Raw genomic sequence first — 25,220 nt, forward strand, 5'->3', positions numbered from 1 at the left:
GAGAGGCTGGGCAGTGTCGGGTGAATGGCTGGCCGGTGTCGGGGGAGAGGCTGGGCGGTGTCGGGGGATAGGCTGGGCGGTGTCGGGGGAGAGGCTGGGCAGTGTCGGGGCTAGGCTGGACGGTGTCGGGGGAGAGTCTGGGCTGTGTCGGTTGAGTGGCTGGGCGGTGTCGGGGGAGAGTCTGGGCTGTGTCGGTTGAGAGGCTGGGCGGTGTCGGGGGAGAGGCTGGGCAGTGTCGGGGGATAGGCTGGACGGTGTCGGAGGAGAGGCGGGGTGTTGTCGGGGGAGAGGCTGGGCGGTGTATGGGGAGAGGCTGGGCGGTGTCGGGGGAGAGGCTGGGCGGTGTCGAGGGAGAGGCTGGGCGGTGTCGGGGGAGAGGCTGGGCGATGTCGGGGGAGAGGCTGGGCGATGTCGGGGGAGAGTCGCAGCGTTGTCGGGGGAGAGGCTGGGCAGTGTCGGGGGAGAGGCTGGGCGGTGTCGGGGGAGAGGCTGGCGGTGCAGTGGGAGAGGCTGGGCGGTGTCGGGGGAGAGGCTGGACGGTGTCGGGGGAGAAGCTGGGCGGTGTCGGGGAGATGCTGGACGGTGTCGTGTGAGAGGCTGGGTGGCGTCGGGGGAGATGCTGGGCGGCGTCGGGGGAGATGCTGGGCGGTGTCGGGCAGGAAGCTGGGGGGTGTCGGGGGAGAGGCCGGCCGGCGTCGGGGGAGTAGCTGGGTGATGTCGGGGGAGAGGCTGGGCAGTGTCGAGGGAGAGGCTGGGCAGTGTCGGGGGAGAGGCTGGGCGGTGTCGTGGGAGAGGCTGGGTGGTGTCGAGGGAGAGGCGGGGCGCTGTCGGGGGAGAGGCACGGCGGTGTCGGGGGAGAGGCTGGGCGGTGTCGGAGGAGAGGCTGGGCGGTGTCGGGGGAATGGCTGGGCAGTGTCGTGGGAGAGGCTGGGCAGTGTCGGGGGAATGGCTGGCCGGTGTCGGGGGAGAGGCTGGGCGGTGTCGGGGAGAGGCTGGGCGGTGTCGGGGGAGAGGCTGGGCGGTGTCGAGGGAGAGGCTGGGCGGTGTCGGAGGAGAGGCTGGGCGGTGTCGGGGGAATGGCTGGGCAGTGTCGTGGGAGAGGCTGGGCAGTGTCGGGGGAATGGCTGGCCGGTGTCGGGGGAGAGGCTGGGCGGTGTCGGGGAGAGGCTGGGCGGTGTCGGGGGAGAGGCTGGGCGGTGTCGAGGGAGAGGCTGGGCGGTGTCGGGGGAGAGGCTGGACGGTGTCGGGCACCAAGCTGGGCGGTGTCGTGCGAGAGGCTGGGCGGCGTCGGGGGAGAGGCTGGGTGGTGTCGAGGGAGAGGCGGGGCAGTGTCGGGGGAGAGGCTGGGCGGTGTCGAGGGAGAGGCGGGGCGGTGTCGGGGGAGAGGCTGGGCGGTGTATGGGGAGAGGCTGGGCGGTGTCGGGGGAGAGGCTGGGCGGTGTCGAGGGAGAGGCTGGGCGGTGTCGGGGGAGAGGCTGGGCGATGTCGGGGGAGAGGCTGGGCGATGTCGGGGGAGAGTCGCAGCGTTGTCGGGGGAGAGGCTGGGCAGTGTCGGGGGAGAGGCTGGGCGGTGTCGGGGGAGAGGCTGGCGGTGCCGTGGGAGAGGCTGGGCGGTGTCGGGGGAGAGGCTGGACGGTGTCGGGGGAGAAGCTGGGCGGTGTCGGGGAGATGCTGGACGGTGTCGTGTGAGAGGCTGGGTGGCGTCGGGGGAGATGCTGGGCGGCGTCGGGGGAGATGCTGGGCGGTGTCGGGCAGGAAGCTGGGGGGTGTCGGGGCAGAGGCCGGCCGGCGTCGGGGGAGTAGCTGGGTGATGTCGGGGGAGAGGCTGGGCAGTGTCGAGGGAGAGGCTGGGCAGTGTCGGGGGAGAGGCTGGGCGGTGTCGTGGGAGAGGCTGGGTGGTGTCGAGGGAGAGGCGGGGCGCTGTCGGGGGAGAGGCACGGCGGTGTCGGGGGAGAGGCTGGGCGGTGTCGGAGGAGAGGCTGGGCGGTGTCGGGGGAATGGCTGGGCAGTGTCGTGGGAGAGGCTGGGCAGTGTCGGGTGAATGGCTGGCCGGTGTCGGGGGAGAGGCTGGGCGGTGTCGGGGGAGAGGCTGGGCGGTGTCGTGGGAGATGCTGGGCGATGTCGGGAGAGAGGCTGGCCAGTGTCGGGCAGGAAGCTGGGCGTTGTCGGGGAGATGCTGGACGGTGTTGGGGGAGAGGCTGGGCGTTGTCGGGGAGATGCTGGACGGTGTCGGGCAGGAAGCTGGGCGGTGTCGTGCGAGAGGCTGGGCGGCGTCGGGGGAGATGCTGGGCGGTGTTGGGGGAGATGCTGGGCGGTGTCGGGGGAATGGCTGGGCAGTGTCGTGGGAGAGGCTGGGCAGTGTCGGGTGAATGGCTGGCCGGTGTCGGGGGAGAGGCTGGGCGGTGTCGGGGGAGAGGCTGGGCGGTGTCGTGGGAGATGCTGGGCGATGTCGGGGGAGAGGCTGGGCGGTGTCGGGGGAGAGGCTGGGCAATGTCGGGGGAGAGGCTGGCCAGTGTCGGGCAGGAAGCTGGGCGTTGTCGGGGAGATGCTGGATGGTGTTGGGGGAGAGGCTGGGCGCATTCGGGGGAGAGGCTGTGCAGTGTCGGGAGGAGGCAGGGCGGTGTCGGGGGAGAGGCTGGGCGGTGTCGGGGAGATGCTGGACGGTGTCGGGCAGGAAGCTGGGCGGTGTCGTGCGAGAGGCTGGGCAGTGTCGGGGGAATGGCTGGGCGGTGTCGGGGGAGAGGCTGGGCGGTGTCGGGGGAGAGGCTGGGCGGTGTCGGGGGAGAGGCTGGCCAGTGTCGGGCAGGAAGCTGGGCGTTGTCGGGGAGATGCTGGACGGTGTTGGGGGAGAGGCTGGGCGTTGTCGGGGAGATGCTGGACGGTGTCGGGCAGGAAGCTGGGCGGTGTCGTGCGAGAGGCTGGGCGGCGTCGGGGGAGATGCTGGGCGGTGTTGGGGGAGATGCTGGACGGTGTCGGGGTTGTGGCTGGGCGGTGTCGGGGAGATGCTGGACGGTGTCGTGCGAGAGGCTGGGCGGCGTCGGGGGAGAAGCTGGGCGGCGTCGGGGGAGATGCTGGGCGGTGTCGGGCAGGAAGCTGGGCGGTGTCGTGTGAGAGGCTGGGCAGTGTCGGGGGAGAGGCGGGGCGGTGTCGTGGGAGAGGCTGGGCGGTGTCGAGGGAGAGGAGGGGCGGTGCGGGGGAGAAGCTGAGCTGTGTCGGGGGAGAAGCTGAGCGGTGTCGGGGGAGAAGCTGAGCGGTGTCGGGGGAGAGGCTGGGCGGTGTCGGGGGAGAGGCTGGGCGGTGTCGGGGGAGAGGCTGGGCGATGTCGGGGGAGAGGCTGGGTGGTGTCGAGGGAGAGGCTGGGCGGTGTCGGGGGAGAGGCTGGCGGTGCCGTGGGAGAGGCTGGGCGGTGTCGGGGGAGAGGCTGGACGGTGTCGGGGGAGAAGCTGGGCGGTGTCGGGGAGATGCTGGACGGTGTCGTGTGAGAGGCTGGGTGGCGTCGGGGGAGATGCTGGGCGGCGTCGGGGGAGATGCTGGGCGGTGTCGGGCAGGAAGCTGGGGGGTGTCGGGGGAGAGGCCGGCCGGCGTCGGGGGAGTAGCTGGGTGATGTCGGGGGAGAGGCTGGGCAGTGTCGAGGGAGAGGCTGGGCAGTGTCGGGGGAGAGGCTGGGCGGTGTCGTGGGAGAGGCTGGGTGGTGTCGAGGGAGAGGCGGGGCGCTGTCGGGGGAGAGGCACGGCGGTGTCGGGGGAGAGGCTGGGCGGTGTCGGAGGAGAGGCTGGGCGGTGTCGGGGGAATGGCTGGGCAGTGTCGTGGGAGAGGCTGGGCAGTGTCGGGTGAATGGCTGGCCGGTGTCGGGGGAGAGGCTGGGCGGTGTCGGGGGAGAGGCTGGGCGGTGTCGTGGGAGATGCTGGGCGATGTCGGGGGAGAGGCTGGGCGGTGTCGGGGGAGAGGCTGGGCAATGTCGGGGGAGAGGCTGGCCAGTGTCGGGCAGGAAGCTGGGCGTTGTCGGGGAGATGCTGGACGGTGTTGGGGGAGAGGCTGGGCGCATTCGGGGGAGAGGCTGTGCAGTGTCGGGAGGAGGCAGGGCGGTGTCGGGGGAGAGGCTGGGCGGTGTCGGGGAGATGCTGGACGGTGTCGGGCAGGAAGCTGGGCGGTGTCGTGCGAGAGGCTGGGCAGTGTCGGGGGAATGGCTGGGCGGTGTCGGGGGAGAGGCTGGGCGGTGTCGGGGGAGAGGCTGGGCGGTGTCGGGGGAGAGGCTGGCCAGTGTCGGGCAGGAAGCTGGGCGTTGTCGGGGAGATGCTGGACGGTGTTGGGGGAGAGGCTGGGCGTTGTCGGGGAGATGCTGGACGGTGTCGGGCAGGAAGCTGGGCGGTGTCGTGCGAGAGGCTGGGCGGCGTCGGGGGAGATGCTGGGCGGTGTTGGGGGAGATGCTGGGCGGTGTCGGGGGAATGGCTGGGCAGTGTCGTGGGAGAGGCTGGGCAGTGTCGGGTGAATGGCTGGCCGGTGTCGGGGGAGAGGCTGGGCGGTGTCGGGGGAGAGGCTGGGCGGTGTCGTGGGAGATGCTGGGCGATGTCGGGGGAGAGGCTGGGCGGTGTCGGGGGAGAGGCTGGGCAATGTCGGGGGAGAGGCTGGCCAGTGTCGGGCAGGAAGCTGGGCGTTGTCGGGGAGATGCTGGACGGTGTTGGGGGAGAGGCTGGGCGCATTCGGGGGAGAGGCTGTGCAGTGTCGGGAGGAGGCAGGGCGGTGTCGGGGGAGAGGCTGGGCGGTGTCGGGGAGATGCTGGACGGTGTCGGGCAGGAAGCTGGGCGGTGTCGTGCGAGAGGCTGGGCAGTGTCGGGGGAATGGCTGGGCGGTGTCGGGGGAGAGGCTGGGCGGTGTCGGGGGAGAGGCTGGGCGGTGTCGGGGGAGAGGCTGGCCAGTGTCGGGCAGGAAGCTGGGCGTTGTCGGGGAGATGCTGGACGGTGTTGGGGGAGAGGCTGGGCGTTGTCGGGGAGATGCTGGACGGTGTCGGGCAGGAAGCTGGGCGGTGTCGTGCGAGAGGCTGGGCGGCGTCGGGGGAGATGCTGGGCGGTGTTGGGGGAGATGCTGGACGGTGTCGGGGTTGTGGCTGGGCGGTGTCGGGGAGATGCTGGACGGTGTCGTGCGAGAGGCTGGGCGGCGTCGGGGGAGAAGCTGGGCGGCGTCGGGGGAGATGCTGGGCGGTGTCGGGCAGGAAGCTGGGCGGTGTCGTGTGAGAGGCTGGGCAGTGTCGGGGGAGAGGCGGGGCGGTGTCGGGGGAGAGGCTGGGCGGTGTCGAGGGAGAGGAGGGGCGGTGTCGGGGGAGAAGCTGAGCTGTGTCGGGGGAGAAGCTGAGCGGTGTCGGGGGAGAAGCTGAGCGGTGTCGGGGGAGAGGCTGGGCGGTGTCGGGGGAGAGGCTGGGCGGTGTCGGGGGAGAGGCTGGGCGATGTCGGGGGAGAGGCTGGGTGGTGTCGAGGGAGAGGCGGGGCAGTGTCGGGGGAGAGGCTTGGCGGTGTCGGGGGATAGGCTGGACGGTGTCGGAGGAGAGGCTGGGCGGTGTCGGGGGAGAGGCTTGGCGGTGTCGGGTAGGCAGACTGGGCAGTGTCGGGAGGCAGACTGGGTGGTTTCGGGCACTAAGCTGGGTCATGTCGGGAGGCAAACAATGCAGTGTGTGGAGTGCAACGTTTAGACACAGGAGAAACCGAACAAAGACAGGTCCAGTTAAAAGCAGTCAGTTGCAGTGAAGTGAAGATAGACCTCAAGGATTGTATCTTCTTTTAGAATGATAATTGGTGGGTGTTTTTTTTATGGAATTGTGGTTTGCACAAACCCTCCCAAGTCACCTTATGTTGGAATCTAAGCTGGAGCTGCGACAAGAAGGTCCAACGGCTCCAGTGTATAAATATAAGGATGGAGTTTTAAACAGGGTCAGCACTGTGCACGCCCACACCATTGCTGATTGGAAGATCTGACCAGCACATCTATAACCCAGGAGAGGGAGAACATGGGTGGGGCTTATCGACAGCTGATTGAATCTCTGCTTCACCCTGCATGTTTATTCTCTTACTCCAGAGTGCTGCTGTAATGGGCTTCACAAATTCTCCTGCTTTTGAAGTTTTGTAACAACAATTTCAAGTTGGCACATCAATTCATTTAGCACTTCATCGACTTGGATTAAAAACTGACTCTTGTAATAGCAACATTAATGGGAAAGTCACTGCCTGTGATCCAATAGCAAAACTCATTCTGGAAGCTTTAAAAAAGGTTGAAGTTCATGCAATCATTTTCTTAAGGAGGATAACAGGACGGACTGGGGAGAATACATGAGCGGGTATGAGTAGATTACTGTAGATTCTGAGAATGGCATAATTTATGTACTTTTTTATATTTGCTTTTGCATTTACAGCTTAAGCTGAACAGGAATGAGATATCCATGGCAACCTCATTCAGAAGGGTAATGCTGTCGTTCCTTATTTTTGCACTTGGGTCTGCACGGCGACTGCTGTCAGTAATTCCTGGCACGTTGAAAGTCTGCATGCACTGTCTGCACTTAAGCCATTTTCCATATCAAAAGATTGACACCATTTATCATAAATTTTAAATGTTACATATGTGTGTATATATGTGTCTATGTTTGTGTGATATATATGTACTCACATAGCTATGTAAAATATTCTAATGGACACAAGTTCAAAGACTGAATGATTATATGACACAAAATGAAACCCAGTGTGTCTATCTGATACCTTCTTATGATGTGAAGGACTGATTGGCGCAATGAAAAACATTAAGGCTGAATTCTTGCCAAAAGACAATCCTGTCAAGTGAGATGACATAATTATAATCCATCACACACAAGTACAACAGTACTTAAAGGGAAGGCAGAAAACATGCTGCAAATATATTTTTAAATGTTCTATGTCTCCCAAATACCCTGCAGCGCACATAAGCACATACAATTACTCCAGCTGTCTGGAATTTCAGAACAATGGGGTTTTGTTTTTTTACAAAATGCATAAAATCCGAAACTTGTGCAAACGCTTTTATCCATGAGAAACCCCAAGCCTGTCACAATCCTATGTGCACTTGTTGGGTTAGGTACAGTAGCACAGTGGTTAGCACTGCTGCCTCACAGCTCCAGGGACCCGGGTTCAGTCCCGGCCTCGGGCGATTGTATGGAGTTTGCACTTTCTCCCCGTGTCTGCGTGGGTTTCCTCCGGGTGCTCCGGTTATTATTATTATTTCCTCCCACAGTCCAAAGGTGTGCAGGTTAGGTGGATTAGTCATGCTAAACTGCCCCTTAGTGTCCAAAGGGGTGAGGTTACTGGGTTACAGGGATGGGGTGGAGGTGTGGATTTGAGTAGGATGCTCTTTCCAGGTACCGGTGCAGACTCGATGGGCCGAATGGCCTCCTTCAGCACCGTACATTCTATGATTACTCCTCAGAGGGCTGCAACTGCATTTTGGCTTCAAACATTTTCAAGAATGAAAGGAACCAAAAACAAATTTCAAGTGGCCCAATTTTAATAATTTAAGGCATATTTCTTTGTTAATATGGGAAAAAGAAGAATGACTAAACTAGACGCGAACCTGAGATGTCGGCTGGAATTCTCCGGCTGTGGGGATTCTCTTTTCCCACCCGCTCCGTGGGTTTCCGAACGGCATGGGGTGACTTTAGTGGGAACAAAGAACAAAGAAATGTACAGCACAGGAAGAGGCCCTTCGGCCCTCCAAGCCCGTGCCGACCATGCTGCCCGACTAAACTACAATCTTCTACACTTCCTGGGTCCGTATCCCTCTATTCCCATCCTATTCATGTATTTGTCAAGATGCCCCTTAAATGTCACTATTGTCCCTGCTTCCACTACCTCCTCCGGTAGCGAGTTCCAGGCACCTACTACCCTCTGTGTAAAAAACCTGCCTCGTACATCTACTCTAAACCTTGCCCCTCTCACCTTAAACCTATACCCCCTAGTAATTGACCCCTCTACCCCAGGGAAAAGCCTCTGACTATCCACTCTGTCTATGCCCCTCATAATTTTGTATACCTCTATCAGGTCTCCCCTCAACCTCCTTCGTTCCAGTGAGAACAAACCCAGTTTATTCAACCGCTCCTCATAGCTAATGCCCTCCATACCAGGCAACATTCTGGTAAATCTCTTCTGCACCCTCTCTAAAGCCTCCACATCCTTCTGGTAGTGTGGCGACCAGAATTGGACACTATACTCCAAGTGTGGCCTAACTAAGGTTCTATACAGCTGCAACATGACTTGCCAATTCTTATACTCAATGCCCCGGCCAATGAAGGCAAGCATACCGTATGCCTTCTTGACTACCTTCTCCACCTGTGTTGCCCCTTTCACTGACCTGTGGACCTGTACTCCTAGATCTCTCTGACTTTCAATACTCTTGAGGGTTCTACCATTCACTGTATATTCCCTACCTGCATTAGACCTCCCAAAATGCATTACCTCACATTTGTCCAGATTAAACTCCATCTGCCATCTCTCCGCCCAAGTCTCCAAACAATCTAAATCCTGCTGTATCCTCTGACAGTCCTCATCGCTATCCGCAATTCCACCAACCTTTGTGTCGTCTGCAAACTTACTAATCAGACCAGTTACATTTTCCTCCAAATCATTTATATATACTACAAACAGCAAAGGTCCCAGCACTGATCCCTGTGGAACACCACTGGTCACAGCCCTCCAATTAGAAAAGCATCCTTCCATTGCTACTCTCTGCCTTCTATGACCTAGCCAGTTCTGTATCCACCTTGCCAGCTCACCCCTGATCCCGTGTGACTTCACCTTTTGTACTAATCTACCATGAGGGACCTTGTCAAAGGCCTTACTGAAGTCCATATGGACAACATCCACTGCCCTACCTGCATCAATCATCTTTGTGACCTCCTTGAAAAACTCCATCAAGTTAGTGAGCCACGACCTCCCCTTCACAAAACCATGCTGCCTCTCACTAATACGTTCATTTGCTTCCAAATGGGAGTAGATCCTGTCTCGAAGAATTCTCTCCAGTAATTTCCCTACCACTGAAGTAAGGATCACCGGCCTGTAGTTCCCTGGATTATCCTTGCTACACTTCTTAAACAGAGGAACAACATTGGCTATTCTCCAGTCCTCCGGGACATCACCTGAAGACAGTGAGGATCCAAAGATTTCTGTCAAGGCCTCAGCAATTTCCTCTCCAGCCTCCTTCAGTATTCTGGAGTAGATCCCATCAGGCCCTGGGGACTTATCTACCTTAATATTTTTTAAGACGCCCAACACCTCGTCTTTTTGGATCTCAATGTGACCCAGGCTATCTACATACCCTTCTCCAGACTCAACATCAACCAATTTCTTCTCTTTGGTGAATACTGATGCAAAGTATTCATTTAGTACCTCGCCCATTTCCTCTGGCTCCACACATAGATTCCCTTGCCTATCCTTCAGTGGGCCAACCCTTTCCCTGGCTAGCCTCTTGCTTTTTATGTACGTGTAAAAAGCCTTGGATTTTCCTTAACCCTATTTGCCAATGACTTTTCGTGACCCCTTCTAGCTCTCCTGACTCCTTGCTTAAGTTCCTTCCTACTTTCCTTGTATTCCACACAGGCTTCGTCTGTTCCCAGCCTTTTAGCCCTAACAAATGCCTCCTTTCTCTTTTTGACGAGGCCTACAATATCTCTCGTTATCCAAGATTCCCGAAAATTGCCGTATTTATCCTTCCTCACAGGAACATGCCGGTCCTGAATTCCTTTCAACTGACACTTGAAAGCCTCCCACATGTCAGATGTTGATTTGCACTCAAACATCCGCCCCCAATCTAGGTTCTTCAGTTCCCGCCTAATATTGTTATAATTAGCCTTCCCCCAATTTAGCACATTCACCCTAGGACCACTCTTATCCTTGTCCACCAGAACTTTAAAACTTACTGAATTGTGGTCACTGTTCCCGAAATGCTCCCCTACTGAAACTTCTACCACCTGGCCGGGCTCATTCCCCAATACCAGGTCCAGTACCGCCCCTTCCCTAGTTGATCCCTAATGGGAAATCCGATTGACAAGGGACGGAAAGAGAGAATCCCACCGTCAGTCAGTAAGGATAAACAACAACACCTCCTCCATGATAGTCCTCAATGCCGGAACCTCGCAAGGCTACGTACTTAGCCCCCTGCTATACTCCCTGTACACACACGACTGTGTGGCAGCATTTGGCTCCAACTCCATCTACAAGTTTTCTGGTGACACTACCGTAGCGGGTCGGATCTCGAACAATGACAAGTCAGAGTGCAGGAGGGAGATAGAGAACCTAGTGGCGTGGTGTAAGAACCACAATCTCTCCCTCAACGTCAGCAAAAACTTCAGGAAGTGAAGTATCGTACACAACCCTGTCTGCATCAATGGTGCCGAGGTGGAGATGGTTGACAGTTGGTGCACATCACAAACAATCTGTCCACCCACGTCGACGCTATGACAAAGAAAGCACAACAGCGCCTATACTTCCTCAGGAAACTGAGGACATTCGGCACGTCCACCGCAACTGCTCAACCCAAGACCATAAAAAACTACAGAGAGTCGTGAATACTGCCCAGTCCATCACCGTGAATCCGCCTCCCATCCATTGATTCTGTCTACACTTCCCGCTGCCTTGGAAAGGGGGCTCCATAATTAAAGACGGGTTATTCTCTCTTCCAACCTCTTCCATTGGGCAGGAGATACAAAAGTCTGAGAATATGCGCTAACAGATTCAAAAACTGCTTCTTCCCAGTGTTACCAGACTCCTGAATGGCCGTCTTATGGACTGAACTGATCTCCCTACGCATCTTCTCTACTGAGTAGCACCACATTCCATAGGCTTCACCCAATGTCTGTGTCTAGGTATTTACATTGGGTCTATACTATGTTTTTACATGTATGGAATGATCTGTCTGGACTCTACGCAGAGCAATACTTTTCACTGTCTCTTGGTACACGTGACAATAAAACCCAAATCCAAATCCCAATCCGGTGAATGGTGTGTTGTCGAAAAACATCCAGCTGGGGGACCGGAGAATCCTGCCCTTGACTGCTTTGCCGCACAGACAAGTTGCTTGTGTGTACCTGTAGAACAATTTTGTTGGATCTGATGATGACACCATTCCCGCCAACATGCTTGCTTGTTAATGCCCATCTCGCATAATCAGTGAGAGCTAGAATATAAAACGGATTGTACAATCCCACATGTGAGCCACACTCAGGCAGATTTCAGCCGCTGAGATTGGTGCTACAAATGCAGTGTGTGAAAGTGAGTGAGAGGAGATGGTGGCCCAGTGTTATTGTCACTGGACTAGTAATCTTGAGACCTAGGGTAATGATGTGGGGATTCTCATTCGAATCCCACCACTGCAGACAGTGGAATTAAAAAAAAAAAGTCAAATGGCAACTATGAAAGCAGAATCGATTGTTGTAAAAACCCCATCTGGTTCACTAATTACCTTCAGGGAAGGAAATTTGACGTCCTTACCTAGTGTGGCCTACATGTGGCTCCAGACCCACGGGAATGTAGTTGACTCTGAAATGCCCTCTGAAATGCTTTAGCAAGCCATGCAATTCAAGGGCAATTAGGGATTGTCAACAAATGCTGACATTGCTGGCGAAACCCACATCTTATGAAAGAATAAAGAAACAAAAAAAAAAATGCTTTTGGAGGAAGCCTTTACATTTCATACAAATGCTGATTCTGTGGGAGGCACAAATCATTCTTGTCATCCAATTGGCATAAATACAACAGTGAATGAAAATTGAATGTTAATTTGATTAAAAAATTGTTTTGGGACCAAACTCCATAATTGTAAGCAGCAAGTGTCCCTGCCATGGAGTCTGAGGCTAGCCAGAGAGGGGCCTCAGGCTGGTTAACATTTTATATTTGAGCTATTGGTCACTATCATGTCTTTAAAAGCAGCTTTCGCACTGCAAATTGTCACGTTGAGAAAACTGGATGGTAAGCTAATTTTGGAAAGGGGCGATTGCAACAATGGTGGGATTGGTGGAGCACTCCTGCATTCTTTTGTTGCCAGCCACTGGGGCTCTAGGACAGGCCCAGCACCATCTCCACATACCACAAACAAATTAGACTCAGGGGTCTGTCAACAGGTCCTTATTAATCGTATGCAAGGGACCTTAAGCTTGTTTCAGGCAACTGCCTGAAGCCACAGGCTCAACAACACTGGCAGTGACTTGACTGCATGTGCAGAACGGATGGAGCCCCATCCCACTGCTTCATTTCAAGGGCGAAAACCTCCCAATTTTCAACCCCAACATGAGCACTAATGTGATCCCCAAATTTTCTAGGGGAGAATGCACTGTGCACACAACTTGGTGAAAGATCACGAGGCACATGGTGGACTTTTTGTAATTCAGTCCCAAATGGAAAATCTTCTGGATCTTATAAAGGGGCATCTTTTAAAGCTGTAAATATCATCATTTTGTTTCGTACTTTTCTTTAATCTTGTTTTCTACATCTCCTGTAGCAAAACATTGATTGCTACAGTTGAAAATCTAAAAGCAGAAACTTTTGGTATCTCTCTCCTGTTTGTGAGATAAAAAAGAAATGGGTGAAGACAGATTTGGGGCACTTTCTCAGACCGGGGGTTAGTTCCATTACCGAGATAGACATAACTTGAGTCTCAGCCAAGCCTGCCTAGGATTGTCTGAAAATAAGTGTCATCATAGGTTCCACTTCACCAAGGAAACAGCAATGAAGCTGTTCCATTTGCTGTGATGTAACTAGTTGGTAACCTCCGCCCCCAGTGGTAGTAAAAGTGATCACAGTCCTGCGGAGAAGTCAGTTTCACACATGGAATCGGGACTGGCGCTGGTTCCTCGATTTTCCGGAGCCCGAAAATCGGCGTGCTCGGCAAATACGTGTTTCCCCCACCTGCTGCCATTGCTTGAGGACCGCCCCGCTATTCTCCGCCCCCGACCGGCCGAAGTCCCGACGGCGTATTTCTAATAGGGTTCCCAGCCTTTCGGGAAACCCGTGAGGTGGCTGCAGTCTCGGTCCGTCGCTGCCATGGTCGGGGGCGGGCCAATCGGAGGGCAAGGGGGGCCTCATACGGGACTGTGCCTTTATTGTATGGGCGGTCCGGGTCGGGCACGCGGTCGATCAGGGGCAATATTTCTGCGGACTGAGTCCGCTATGGAACACGGCGCGGCAGCTGGAGGCCGCCGCCGTGCGTACGCACCACCTATGACCCAGAAGTACGCGGGGCCTTATCTGCAGCTGGAACTGTGAGCTACACGATGGCTCCCTGTCAGCTCTCTGCAGGGCTGTGAATCTGTGCCCTTTTGACGCCAGTTTTTCTGGCGTAAAAGGCCACACTTTTCGCGATGGCGTGGGGACATAGTCCCTGAAATGGAGAATCCAGCCCCTGAACTTTGTATATGTTAGGCTCAGCCAGAACACTTCAGGGGGCATCAACAACAAGGGTTAGCCTGCAATACAGGCGTGTCAGGCAGGACACATCGAATCAGAGTGGTTACAGCACAGGAGGAGGTCATTTCGCTTGTTGTGTCAGTGCCAACTCTGTGTAAGAGCTCTTCAGCTAACCCCAATCAACACCTGATGAAGAAGCTGCGCTCCGAAAGCTAGTGACTCCAACCAAACTTGTTGGACTTTAACCTGGTGTTGTAAGGCTCCTTACTGTGCCCATCCCAGTCCAACGCCGGCATCTCCACATCACTGCAGAGATAGTCGATGCATTTTTTGTATTCTACCAAATTGTCCTACATACTGGAAAGGTCCATGTGGATTGGAAAACTGCAAATGTAACAGCCCTATTCAAGAAAAGAAGGAATGGCCAAATATCCCCCCTGTCCGGGTTTCTGTTCACTGGAGGATACTGAGATCCCCACAGAAATCCCAGGCTGGACTTTTTAATCGAATTTCAAAGGATTAACATTTGTGTGAAGCATTGGTGTAACATGTTCATTGGATATCAGTAATCTTTTTAGTGGTAGACTTAAAGCATCAGTTCAAATGCCATAATCCCTATTTAAAAAGACTTAGATTGCAATCCTACGCAGCAAATATTAAAGTAGGCTCAAGAAATTATATGGATTGTATTTTATATAACTTTAATTCTGCTTATGATCCACACAATGTTTATCTGCAAATCATCCACACAATTAATGGAAACATTGCCGTGATGTTCACCTGATTTGTAAGAAGGATCAGTGTTTTTAGTGAACAATATTTAACCTATTTAAGCATTCAGTCAGATTGGGCCAAATTAGAATCTTGCTAAAACGTTGGGGGCTGAAGTTTGTCTTCAGATGTAGTGTGTAAGAACAACAGTGAATCAGCAGTGTTATTTACACCATGCTCAAATTTATTTCCCATTGAAGTCAGTAGAAGGTGCTGAAATATCTATCACACAGACAAGAAAAGACTTTGGAGTGAGGCTGCTTTCAGGATTGTAACATCTGTGAGGTGGAGCGTAAAAGCCATCGATGAGCAGAGTTTGGAATGTCTTTGAGGAGCACCACACTCAATAATTGGGCGGGCTTATCAGGGGCGAGATTCTCCGACCCCCCGCCGGGTCGGAGAATCGCCGGGGGCTGGCGTGAATCCTGCCCCCGCCGGTTGCCGAAGTCTCCGGCACCGGATATTCAGCGGGGCCGGGAATCGCGCCGCGCCAGTTGGCGGGCCCCCCCGCGCGATTCTCCGGCCCGGATAGGCCGAAGTCCCGCCGCTAAAATGCCTGTCCCGCCGGCGTAAATTAAACCACCTACCTTACCGGCGGGACAAGGCGGCGCAGGCGGGCGTCCAGGGTCCTGGGAGGGGTGCGGGGCGATCTGGCCCCGGGGGGTGCCCCCACGGTGGCCTGGCCCGTGATCGGGGCCCACCAATCCGCGGGCGGGCCTGTGCCTTGGGGGCACTCTTTCCCTTCCGCCTCCGCCACGGTCTCCACCATGGCGGAGGCGGAAGAGACTCCCTCCACTGCGCATGCGCGGGAATGCCGTCAGCGGTCGCTGACGCTCCCGCGCATGCACCGCCCGGAGATGTCATTTCCGCGCCAGCTGGCGGGGCAACAAAGGCCTTTTCCGCCAGCTGGCGGGGCGGAAATTCGTCCGGTGCCGACCTAGCCCCTCAAGGTTGGGGCTCGGCCCCCAAAGATGCGGAGCATTCCGCACCTTTGGGGCGGCGCGATGCCCGTCCGATTTGCGCCATTTTGGGCGCCAGTCGGCGGACATCGCGCCGTTTCCGGAGAATTTTACCCCTGGTCCGCCATCCTCGCTTTCCTGGGCAGTGCATCCTCGCTGGCAGCATTTTCGCCACCTGCCCATGGGATTTCCCATTGTGGCCACACCACACTGCTGGGAAACCCGTGGGCATGGGTTTGCTGCCGGCAGAACGGGGAATCCTGCCGGCGGAGAATCCAGCCCATTTTCTTTGAAGCCCCACACATTGAGATTTATTATTTTTGTCAGTTTATTTTATTGGTGAGGCTATTCTGAAGCACCTTGCGATGGTATTTCTACGTTAAAGGTGCGGTTAAGGTGCTATATTAATGATATTACAATTGAAAAATCTAGTTGAAGGATTTAATCCACCGCTGTAGTTGAAGAATGATTTTTAGATATAAAAGCTGGCTTTTAAGTGTATGCCCATTGTAAGAGGAAGAGTTAAGGACATGGATTAGGATGTGCTCTTTGGGGGGGTTTAAACTAATGCAGCAGGGGCATGGGAACCTGGATTGTAGTTTTAGGGTAAGGGAGAATGAGAGTATAGAGGTCAGGAGCACAGATTTGACGTCGCAGGAGGGGGCCAGTGTTCAGGTAGGTGGTTTGAAGTGTGTCTATTTCAATGCCAGGAGTATACGAAACAAGGTAGGGGAACTGGCAGCATGGGTTGGTACCTGGGACTTCGATGTTGTGGCCATTTCGGAGACATGGATAGAGCAGGGACAGGAATGGATGTTGCAGGTTCCGGGGTTTAGGTGTTTTAGTAAGCTCAGAGAAGGAGGCAAAAGAGGGGGAGGTGTGGCGCTGCTAGTCAAGAGCAGTATTACGGTGGCGGAGAGGATGCTAGATGGGGACTCTTCTTCCGAGGTAGTATGGGCTGAAGTTAGAAACAGGAAAGGAGAGGTCACCCTGTTGGGAGTTTTTTATAGGCCTCCTAATAGTTCTAGGGATGTAGAGGAAAGGATGGCGAAGATGATTCTGGATAAGAGCGAAAGTAACAGGGTAGTTATTATGGGAGACTTTAACTTTCCAAATATTGACTGGAAAAGATATAGTTCGAGTACAATAGATGGGTCGTTTTTTGTACAGTGTGTGCAGGAGGGTTTCCTGAAACAATATGTTGACAGGCCAACAAGAGGCGAGGCCACGTTGGATTTGGTTTTGGGTAATGAACCAGGCCAGGTGTTGGATTTGGAGGTAGGAGAGCACTTTGGGGACAGTGACCACAATTCGGTGACGTTTACGTTAATGATGGAAAGGGATAAGTATACACCGCAGGGCAAGAGTTATAGCTGGGGGAAGGGCAATTATGATGCCATTAGACGTGACTTGGGGGGGATAAGGTGGAGAAGTAGGCTGCAAGTGTTGGGCACACTGGATAAGTGGGGCTTGTTCAAGGATCAGCTACTGCGTGTTCTTGATAAGTATGTACCGGTCAGGCAGGGAGGAAGGCGTCGAGCGAGGGAACCGTGGTTTACCAAGGAAGTGGAATCTCTTGTTAAGAGGAAGAAGGAGGCCTATGTGAAGATGAGGTGTGAAGTTTCGGTTGGGGCGATGGATAGTTACAAGGTAGCGAGGAAGGATCTAAAGAGAGAGCTAAGACGAGCAAGGAGGGGACATGAGAAGTATTTGGCAGGAAGGATCAAGGAAAACCCAAAAGCTTTCTATAGGTATGTCAGGAATAAGCGAATGACTAGGGAAAGAGTAGGACCAGTCAAGGACAGGGATGGGAAATTGTGTGTGGAGTCTGAAGAGATAGGCGAGATACTAAATGAATATTTTTCGTCAGTATTCACTCAGGAAAAAGATAATGTTGTGGAGGAGAATGCTGAGCCCCAGGCTAATAGAATATATGGCATTGAGGTACGTAGGGAAGAGGTGTTGGCAATTCTGGACAGGCTGAAAATAGATAAGTCCCCGGGACCTGATGGGATTTATCCTAGGATTCTCTGGGAGGCCAGGGAAGAGATTGCTGGACCTTTGGCTTTGATTTTTATGTCATCATTGGCTACAGGAATAGTGCCAGAGGACTGGAGGACAGCAAATGTGGTCCCTTTGTTCAAAAAGGGGAGCAGAGACAACCCCGGCAACTATAGACCGGTGAGCCTCACGTCTGTAGTGGGTAAAGTCTTGGAGGGGATTATAAGAGACAAGATTTATAATCATCTAGATAGGAATAATATGATCAGGGATAGTCAGCATGGCTTTGTGAAGGGTAGGTCATGCCTCACAAACCCTATTGAGTTCTTTGAGAAGGTGACTGAACAGGTAGATGAGGGTAGAGCAGTTGATGTGGTGTATCTGGATTTCAGCAAAGCGTTTGATAAGGTTCCCCACGGTAGGCTATTGCAGAAAATACGGAGGCTGGGGATTGAGGGTGATTTAGAGATGTGGATCAGAAATTGGCTAACTGAAAGAAGACAGAGGGTGGTGGTTGATGGGAAATGTTCAGAATGGAGCACAGTCACAAGTGGAGTACCACAAGGATCTGTTCTGGGGCAGTTGCTGTTTGTCATTTTTATCAATGACCTAGAGGAAGGCGCAGAAGGGTGGGTGAGTAAATTTGCAGACGATACTAAAGTCGGTGGTGTTGTCGATAGTGTGGAAGGATGTAGCAGGTTACAGAGGGATATAGATAAGCTGCAGAGCTGGGCTGAGAGGTGGCAAATGGAGTTTAATGTAGAGAAGTGTGAGGTGATTCACTTTGGAAGGAATAACAGGAATGCGGAATATTTGGCTAATGGTAAAGTTCTGGAAAGTGTGGATGAGCAGAGGGATCTAGGTGTCCATGTACATAGATCCCTGAAAGTTGCCACCCAGGTTGATAGGGTTGTGAAGAAGGCCTATGGAGTGTTGGCCTTTATTGGTAGAGGGATTGAGTTCCGGAGTCGGGAGGTCATGTTGCAGCTGTACAGAACTCTGGTACAGCCGCATTTGGAGTATTGCGTACAGTTCTGGTCACCGCGTTATAGGAAGGACGTGGAGGCTTTGGAGCGGGTGCAGAGGAGATTTACCAGGATGTTGCCTGGTATGGAGGGAAAATCTTATGAGGAAAGGCTGATGGACTTGAGGTTGTTTTCGTTGGAGAGAAGAAGGTTAAGAGGAGACTTAATAGAGGCGTACAAAATGATCAGGGGGTTGGATAGGGTGGACAGTGAGAGCCTTCTCCCGCAGATGGAAATGGCTGGCACGAGGGGACATAACTTTAAACTGAGGGGTAATAGATATAGGACAGAGGTCAGAGGTAGGTTCTTTACGCAAAGAGTAGTGAGGCCGTGGAATGCCCTACCTGCTACAGTAGTGAACTCGCCAACATTGAGGGCATTTAAAAGTTTATTGGATAAACATATGGATGATAATGGCATAGTGTAGGTTAGATGGCTTTTGTTTCGGTGCAACATCGTGGGCCGAAGGGCCTGTACTGCGCTGTATTGTTCTATGTTCTATGTTCTATGTTCTAGGATCCTCTATGTCAGTCCTCCTCTCCTCTCAAAACCTTTGCCTCCGTTGGACAGAAAGGGACAAATTTTCACTCAACTGTGGAGGAGGGAGCGGAGACGACAACCGTAATCTCCCGCCACTGGTCAGCATGTGAGTCTTTCACCTTGGCCCCACCTCTGGGCAATTTTCAGGAGGCAACATTAGTGGTTGGGGGAAGTAGGGGTGATGCACAGAAACAGTCCTGTGGAGGGTTTCCCTTTCATGATGATAGACTAAACATAGACTGAACAATCGATGCTGAGAAATCAGCTGACTCCCATGCTCTTGTGGCCAGCAGGTCAGGTGCTTTTGCAGAGCTACTCCCGGGATTGGGGGCGGAGATGTGCAGCCTTACAATGGGCTGGCAGCAAGTTAGAGGTTTGGCAGACTAAAGAGGAATGCTTGCACTTGCACTCCTCCTGGCCTCACCAAAAATTGGTTTAAAACTTCCCAAACTGCTCTCAAGTGGTCTCAAGCTACCCGTACAAACGGACAGAACAATTACAATCAAAATCCTATAACTGGCAAAGAAGCCCAATCTCAGCAGTCTGTCTCAGAATGTGTGACGAGGCTTGACTTCAACACAGTGTCGAGGCCAAGAGATGGAGGAATTTGTGGAATTCTATTTTTAAAAGCCCAGAGAAGTAAGAGAGGAAAGCTCCAAGGAGCATAGCAGTACCGATTAATAAGATGAAAGATTACAATAGGGAGATGAGTTGGAAATTGGAGGTGAGAGGAAGATTGCTAATGAAACAATATGCTTTATTTTTGCAGGAATACTGGGCGCGATTCTCCACTCCCACGGCGATTGGGAGAATCGCCTGGGCCGCCAAAATTTCCCGGGACGCCGGTCCGACGCCCTATCCCAAGCGGCGGGAATGGCCCGGTCGAGTTCCGCGGGCCGCATGCCGGAGAATCGCCGGAGACACCCAAAATGGCGACTCTCCGGCACCCCCGCTATTCTCAGGCCAGGATGGGCCGAGCGGTCAGGCCAAAACGGCGGGTTACCCCCAGCGCTGTCCACACCTGGTCGCTGCCATCGGGAACAGCGCGGGAACGCTGGGGTGGGGGCGGCCTGCCGGGGGGGGGGGGAGGGGGGGATCCTGTACCTCAAATGTGGCATGGCCCGCGATCGGTGCCCACCGATCGTCGGGCCGTCCTCTCTGAAGGAGGACCTCCTTCCTTCCGCGGCCCCGCAAGATCCGTCCGCCATCTTCTTGCGGGGCGAACTCAGAGAGGACGGCAACCCGCGCATGCGCGGTTGACGGCAGTTATGCGGCGCCGGCCACGTCATCAACGCGGCGCCGCCTTTGCGTGGCGACAAGGCCTGGCGCATGTAGATGACACGGCCCCGATCCTAGCCCATTGTCGGGGCCTGAATCGATCGGGATCGGGGCCTCACGACGGCGTTCACGATGGCGTGGGTACTTCGGCGCGGGAGTGGAGAATCCCACCCGTGAAATGTTACCTTTAATACAATCATAGGAATACAAGATATTGGCTGTTATTTGTTAGGTGGGAACGATGTGTGGTGGGGGGATGGTGAGAAGCAGGCAATAGTGATTAGAAATTAGGGGTGTCCCCTCGACCACAAGGCCAACCCAACCCCCCCCCCCACAGGAACCCTCAGGCCCCAGCCGTCCCATGCACGGGATCGACATGGTCCAGCACAGCCAGGGGCCCATCAGATGCTGGCACTCCTCAATGCCCCCATTCGAGGCACTGCCGCACTGCAGGGGGGGGGGGGGGGCAGGAGAAGTGGGGAACGTAGTCCGAACTGCATCGTGGCCTCTGGCGCACTGCCCCTATCTGAGCGGATGCCCCTCCAGTGACCCTATCAGCTAGCCAAACCCGTGGGACCACCAACCGTCACCAAGCCCCACCTGCCCGCTGCGCCCCTGCTTCCATCCATCCAGTCCAGCCCCCAGACAGGCAGACACAACCCATGCTAGCCACCAGTACCCCTGCTGGCAGGGATGGGTGGTGGGGTTGGAAACCCCACCCCCGTCGGGGGGAGTGGCTGTGGGCAGGGGTGGGATTGGGAGGGGTGAGTGGGGGGGGGTGGGGGAGGGGGAGGGAAGCATGTGGGGGCAGGGACTGCAGTGCAAGCCAGGGCCACCGTGTATCCCGTTGGACCCAGATGGGCATGAGGGCACTCAGCATGCTAACATGCCTGCCCTGTACCCCCTGCAGCCAGGAATTGTTGGCCACAGCGGCCCTGCGGACACACTGAGACTGCACCACAGGAGCCGCACGGGAGGACCCTGCAAAGCAGGAGCCGGCCCCTGAGGAGCCAGCCAGTGAGGATGGAGAGCCGGCCATCCAGCAGGCTCAGGATGGGGTGGGAAGGAAGCGACACATCAGGGGCGAAATTCTCCGTTATCGGCGCAAAGTCCGCCGATCGGCGCAAAAAACGGCGCAAATCTGACTTGTGTCACGCCGGAAAAATGGTTCAAATGTCTGCGGCCCGAAATGGGCTAGCAGCGACGTGACGGGATCCGCGCTTGCGCAGTGGTTCACGCCGTGCAGCGTCATACGCGCCGCACGGCGTGACGGCTCATAAGGACGCGCTGCTCCCCCCCACCCGACCGGCACACCCGACCGGAACACCCGACTGGATAGCTGGCCGCCGCTCAGCCCCGAGGTTCCAGCCACGGGATGTGGAGGCGCTCCTGGATGCGGTGGAGCAGAGGAGGGAGGCCCTGTATCCCGGGCACGGCCGCAGAGTTGCCCCACGCCACAGCCGGCGTCTGTGGAGGGAGGTGGCAGAGGCCGTCACCGCTGCGGCCCTGACACCACGGACAGGCACCCAGTGCCACAAGAAGGTGAACGACCTCGTCAGAGCAGGCAGGGTGAGCCTCCCCATATCCCCCCTCCCCCATATCCCCCCTCCCCCATATCCCCCCTCCCCCATATCCCCCCTCCCCCATATCCCCCCTCCCCCATATCCCCCCTCCCCCATATCCTCCCTCCCCTATATCCCCCTCCCCCATATCACCTGATCACTGCCTGATGTCTAACCATGCATGCTTCATTGTGTATCGCAGGAGCAAACGTCCAGGCACCCATCCCCGCAGATGCACACCGCCCGCAGGATGCCCCTCGGAGACCACGGGAGACGGAGAGACCCGCACCCATCCCCGCAGATGCAGACCGCCCGCAGGATGCCCCTCGAAGGCCACGGGAGACGGAGAGACCCGGACCCTCCGGCATGCGACGCCCGCAGGATGCCCCTCGGAGGCCACGGGAGACAGAGAGACCCGGACCCTCCGGCATGCGACGCCCGCAGGATGCCCCTCGCACACCATGGGAGACGGAGAGACCCGGACCCTCCGGCATGCGACGCCCGCAGGATGCCCCTCGCACACCACGGGAGACGGAGAGACCCGGACCCTCCGGCATGCGACGCCCGCAGGATGTCCCTTGGAGACCACGGGAGACGGAGAGACCTGGAGCAACAGGGAGACGACGCCCCCGTCACGTGCGGGTGCGACGACGCAGGCGTGTGCCACCCGGCGACGAGAGGGGCAGCCACAGGCCCACGTCACAGCCGAGCCAGGACACCACTACCCAGGTCACCACTACCCAGGACACCACTACCCAGGACACCACTACCCAGGTCACCACTACCCAGGACACCACTACCCAGGACACCACTACCCAGGACACCCCTACCCGGGACAGCACTACCCGGGACAGCACTACCCAGGAAGACGAAATACCGGACAGTGACTCAGAGTGGATGGGTGGAGACGAACCCCCACCCCAGATTGCCATGGACTCAGAGTGGAACGAAGAGCACGACACAACGCCACTGCTGTCACCAACACCCTCCACCATCGCAGAAACACTCACCTCGGTTGGGCACTTTAGTGATGAGGCATCTGGTACACTCACTGGTGCGCACAACACAGCCGTCCCGGTACAGCAGGTGGAGGTAGGAGCAGCAGAGGGGCCGGGCGGTCGGAGGGCAGCCCAGGCCATGCGAACATCTGCCGCCCAGATGGATCCCGGGTTCCTGGAGTTACCACACCCACACATAGATCCGATGCAACCACCGACCCGGAGACGAGCGAAGAGGGTGACGGCCGGCTTGCGGCGGCTGCAGTCGCAGGTGGAGGAGTCCACCCGCGTCCAGGAGCTGGGAGTGGTGCCGGTCATGCGTGCCACCCAGACCGACACCACACGGGTGGCGTCCGCGGTGGAGGCAATGGGTGCGACGGTGTCAGACATGGAGAACGGTTTGCGAGGCCTGGGGCTTTCCGTGCAGGCGGCGTCTGTGGCCCAGGACATGGCTGCCCTCTCACAGGAGGTCATGAGCCAGTGCCAGCACCAGATGGCAGAGGCGCTCAACACCATAGCCCAGTCTCAGCAGGCCATAGCCCAGTCTCAGCAGGCCATAGCCCAGTCTCTGCAGGCCATGGCCCAGTCTCAGCAGGCCATTGCTGAGGGCATCGGCGCCAGTGGCCATGTGCGAGCCGGCGTCGCACAGTCACAGACAGGGTTTGCCAACCCCCTGGGCTCCATGGCTGCAAACCTGCAGACCCCTGTCAATACCAGCACGGGCCTCCAGGACTGGCAGCGCCAGATGTCGGAGGGGCGTCGGATGGCCAGTCCGTTCGCATCCCCCACCCATGTAGAGGCCTGGGGGCCATCGGGTAACCCGGAGGAGGAGGAGGTGGTGTGGTCCATCCCGGCTCCCCCTGTAGGAGAGGTCCCGGAACACCGCGACACCTCGGACTCCCCCCCTTCCGTCCCAGCTGCATCAGGTGGGCAACGGGCAGGACAGGCTGGCAGCTCGCCATCCCAGTCGCCCGGGCCGCAGCCTGGCCCATCTAGGCCAGGACGCCCCAGGAAACGGCCGCCAAAGGGATCCTGTGTCAGAGGGCAGGAATCACAGGAGTCCACCTCCAGTTCTGCTGTACCGTCTGGGGAACCACGTAGACGTAGTCAAAGGGCCCGTAAGGCCAAACAATTAGACACTGAGTAAGTTGGCACGGGTGCAGGGCACAGATGAGTTTTAGGGGCTAGGGCACGTGCATGAACTCCTTTGGTTATTAAAGTCAATGTTACACCTACAGAAGCTGCCTTTGTGCTCTGTCCAAAGCGTGCGGGGGTGTCATGTTCGTTGAGCGCAAGTGTGTGTGTGAGGGGTGGTCTTACCTCAGCCCCAGGTGAGTCTGCCCCCTTCCCCCTGGGCCGCCATCAACATCCCCCCGGGCAGAGGACGGGACCGTGCGCTGCAGTGTCACAGCCGCATGCAGGGATGGTCCGGGTGGATGGTGGTACTGTGGCCATGGGTCAGACATAGTCCAACGATGTGGAGCCAGGAGCTCACCGCAGGGCGGGTTGTCATCATCCTCCATGGCCTGCAATAGACACGCGTCCACCCGCAACTGTTTGAGCCCGGCCCGTTGTGCCGCAGGTGGATCGGCAATGGGGGGGGGTGGTGTGCATGCGGGTGGGGTGGGTGGAGTTGGGGAGGGGGGTGAGGGTGCTGGGTGGGTGGATGGGTGTGGGGTGTGGGTGGTCGGCTGTTGCCATGGTGTGCGGTCTGTGGCCACACTACCCGATTCCCACGCCCATCTAGTCAGTGAAGCGGGCGGCTATCTGCCTGTCCCATGCCCGCTGGGCCAGCCGTTAACAGTGGACAGCCACCCGCCTGTGTCTAGCCCGTCTGCCCTGACCATTGCCCCCACCCCCCTCATCTGGGGAGGACTGCGCCTCTTCCTGCTGCTCCTCCACTCCGCCCTCCTCTGCCTGCGGCACATCGCCCCTCTGTTGGGCTATGTTGTGCAGGACGCAGCACACCACAATGATGCGGCCGACCCTATCTGACCGATACTGGAGGGCGCCCCCAGAGAGGTCCAGGCACCTGAAACGCATCTTCAGCACGCCAAAGCACCTCTCTATCACTCCCCTTGTCGCTACATGGGCATCATTGTAGCGGTTCTCCGCCTCATTGTGTGGCCTCCGTATAGGCGTCATCAGCCACGATCGCAATGGGTAGCCCCTGTCGCTCAGCCGGGGATGGCGTCCCTCGTACATGCCAGGGATCGATGACCGCGACAACACGTATGAGTCATGTACACTGCCTGGGTAACGGGTGCAGACGTGCAAGATCATCATGCGGTGGTCGCAGACCACCTGTATGTTCATCGAATAGGTCCCCTTCATCGAATAGGTTCATCAAATAGGTGAACACGGCCGTGTTATCTGCAGGTGGCCGCACGGCGACGTGCATCCCATCAATCGCGCCCTGGACCATGGGGAACCCGGACACGGCAGAAAGGCCCACGGCCCGGGCATCTTGGCTGGCCCGGCCCACGAGGAAGCGGATGTAGTGGTGCGCCGTGGCATATCGGGCGTCTGTCACTGCCCGGATGCTCCGATGCACCGATGTCTGCGATATGCCGGACAGGTCCCCACTCGGTGCCTGGAATGACCCCGTTGCATAAAAGTTCAGGGCCACTGTAACCTTGACGGACACGGGGAGAGGGTGTCCCCCGCCAGTGCCACGCGG

The 25,220-nt window shown here is 56.6% G+C and overlaps 1 protein-coding gene across 1 annotated transcript in view; it reads left to right on the plus strand.

Moving 5' to 3' along the window:
- The first annotated feature begins 19,087 nt into the window (after positions 1 to 19,087).
- The window catches only part of LOC140408510 (platelet-derived growth factor C-like), an 84,551-nt gene continuing 78,418 nt past the window's right edge, over positions 19,088 to 25,220 (plus strand). The window contains exon 1 of the mRNA XM_072495796.1: positions 19,088 to 19,426. Coding sequence (XP_072351897.1) covers positions 19,388 to 19,426 — 39 coding nt within the window. The 5' untranslated portion in view covers positions 19,088 to 19,387. The remainder of the gene's footprint in view (positions 19,427 to 25,220) is intronic.

This window comes from Scyliorhinus torazame, chromosome 3, assembly GCF_047496885.1.
Source record: "Scyliorhinus torazame isolate Kashiwa2021f chromosome 3, sScyTor2.1, whole genome shotgun sequence".
NCBI lineage: Eukaryota > Metazoa > Chordata > Chondrichthyes > Carcharhiniformes > Scyliorhinidae > Scyliorhinus > Scyliorhinus torazame.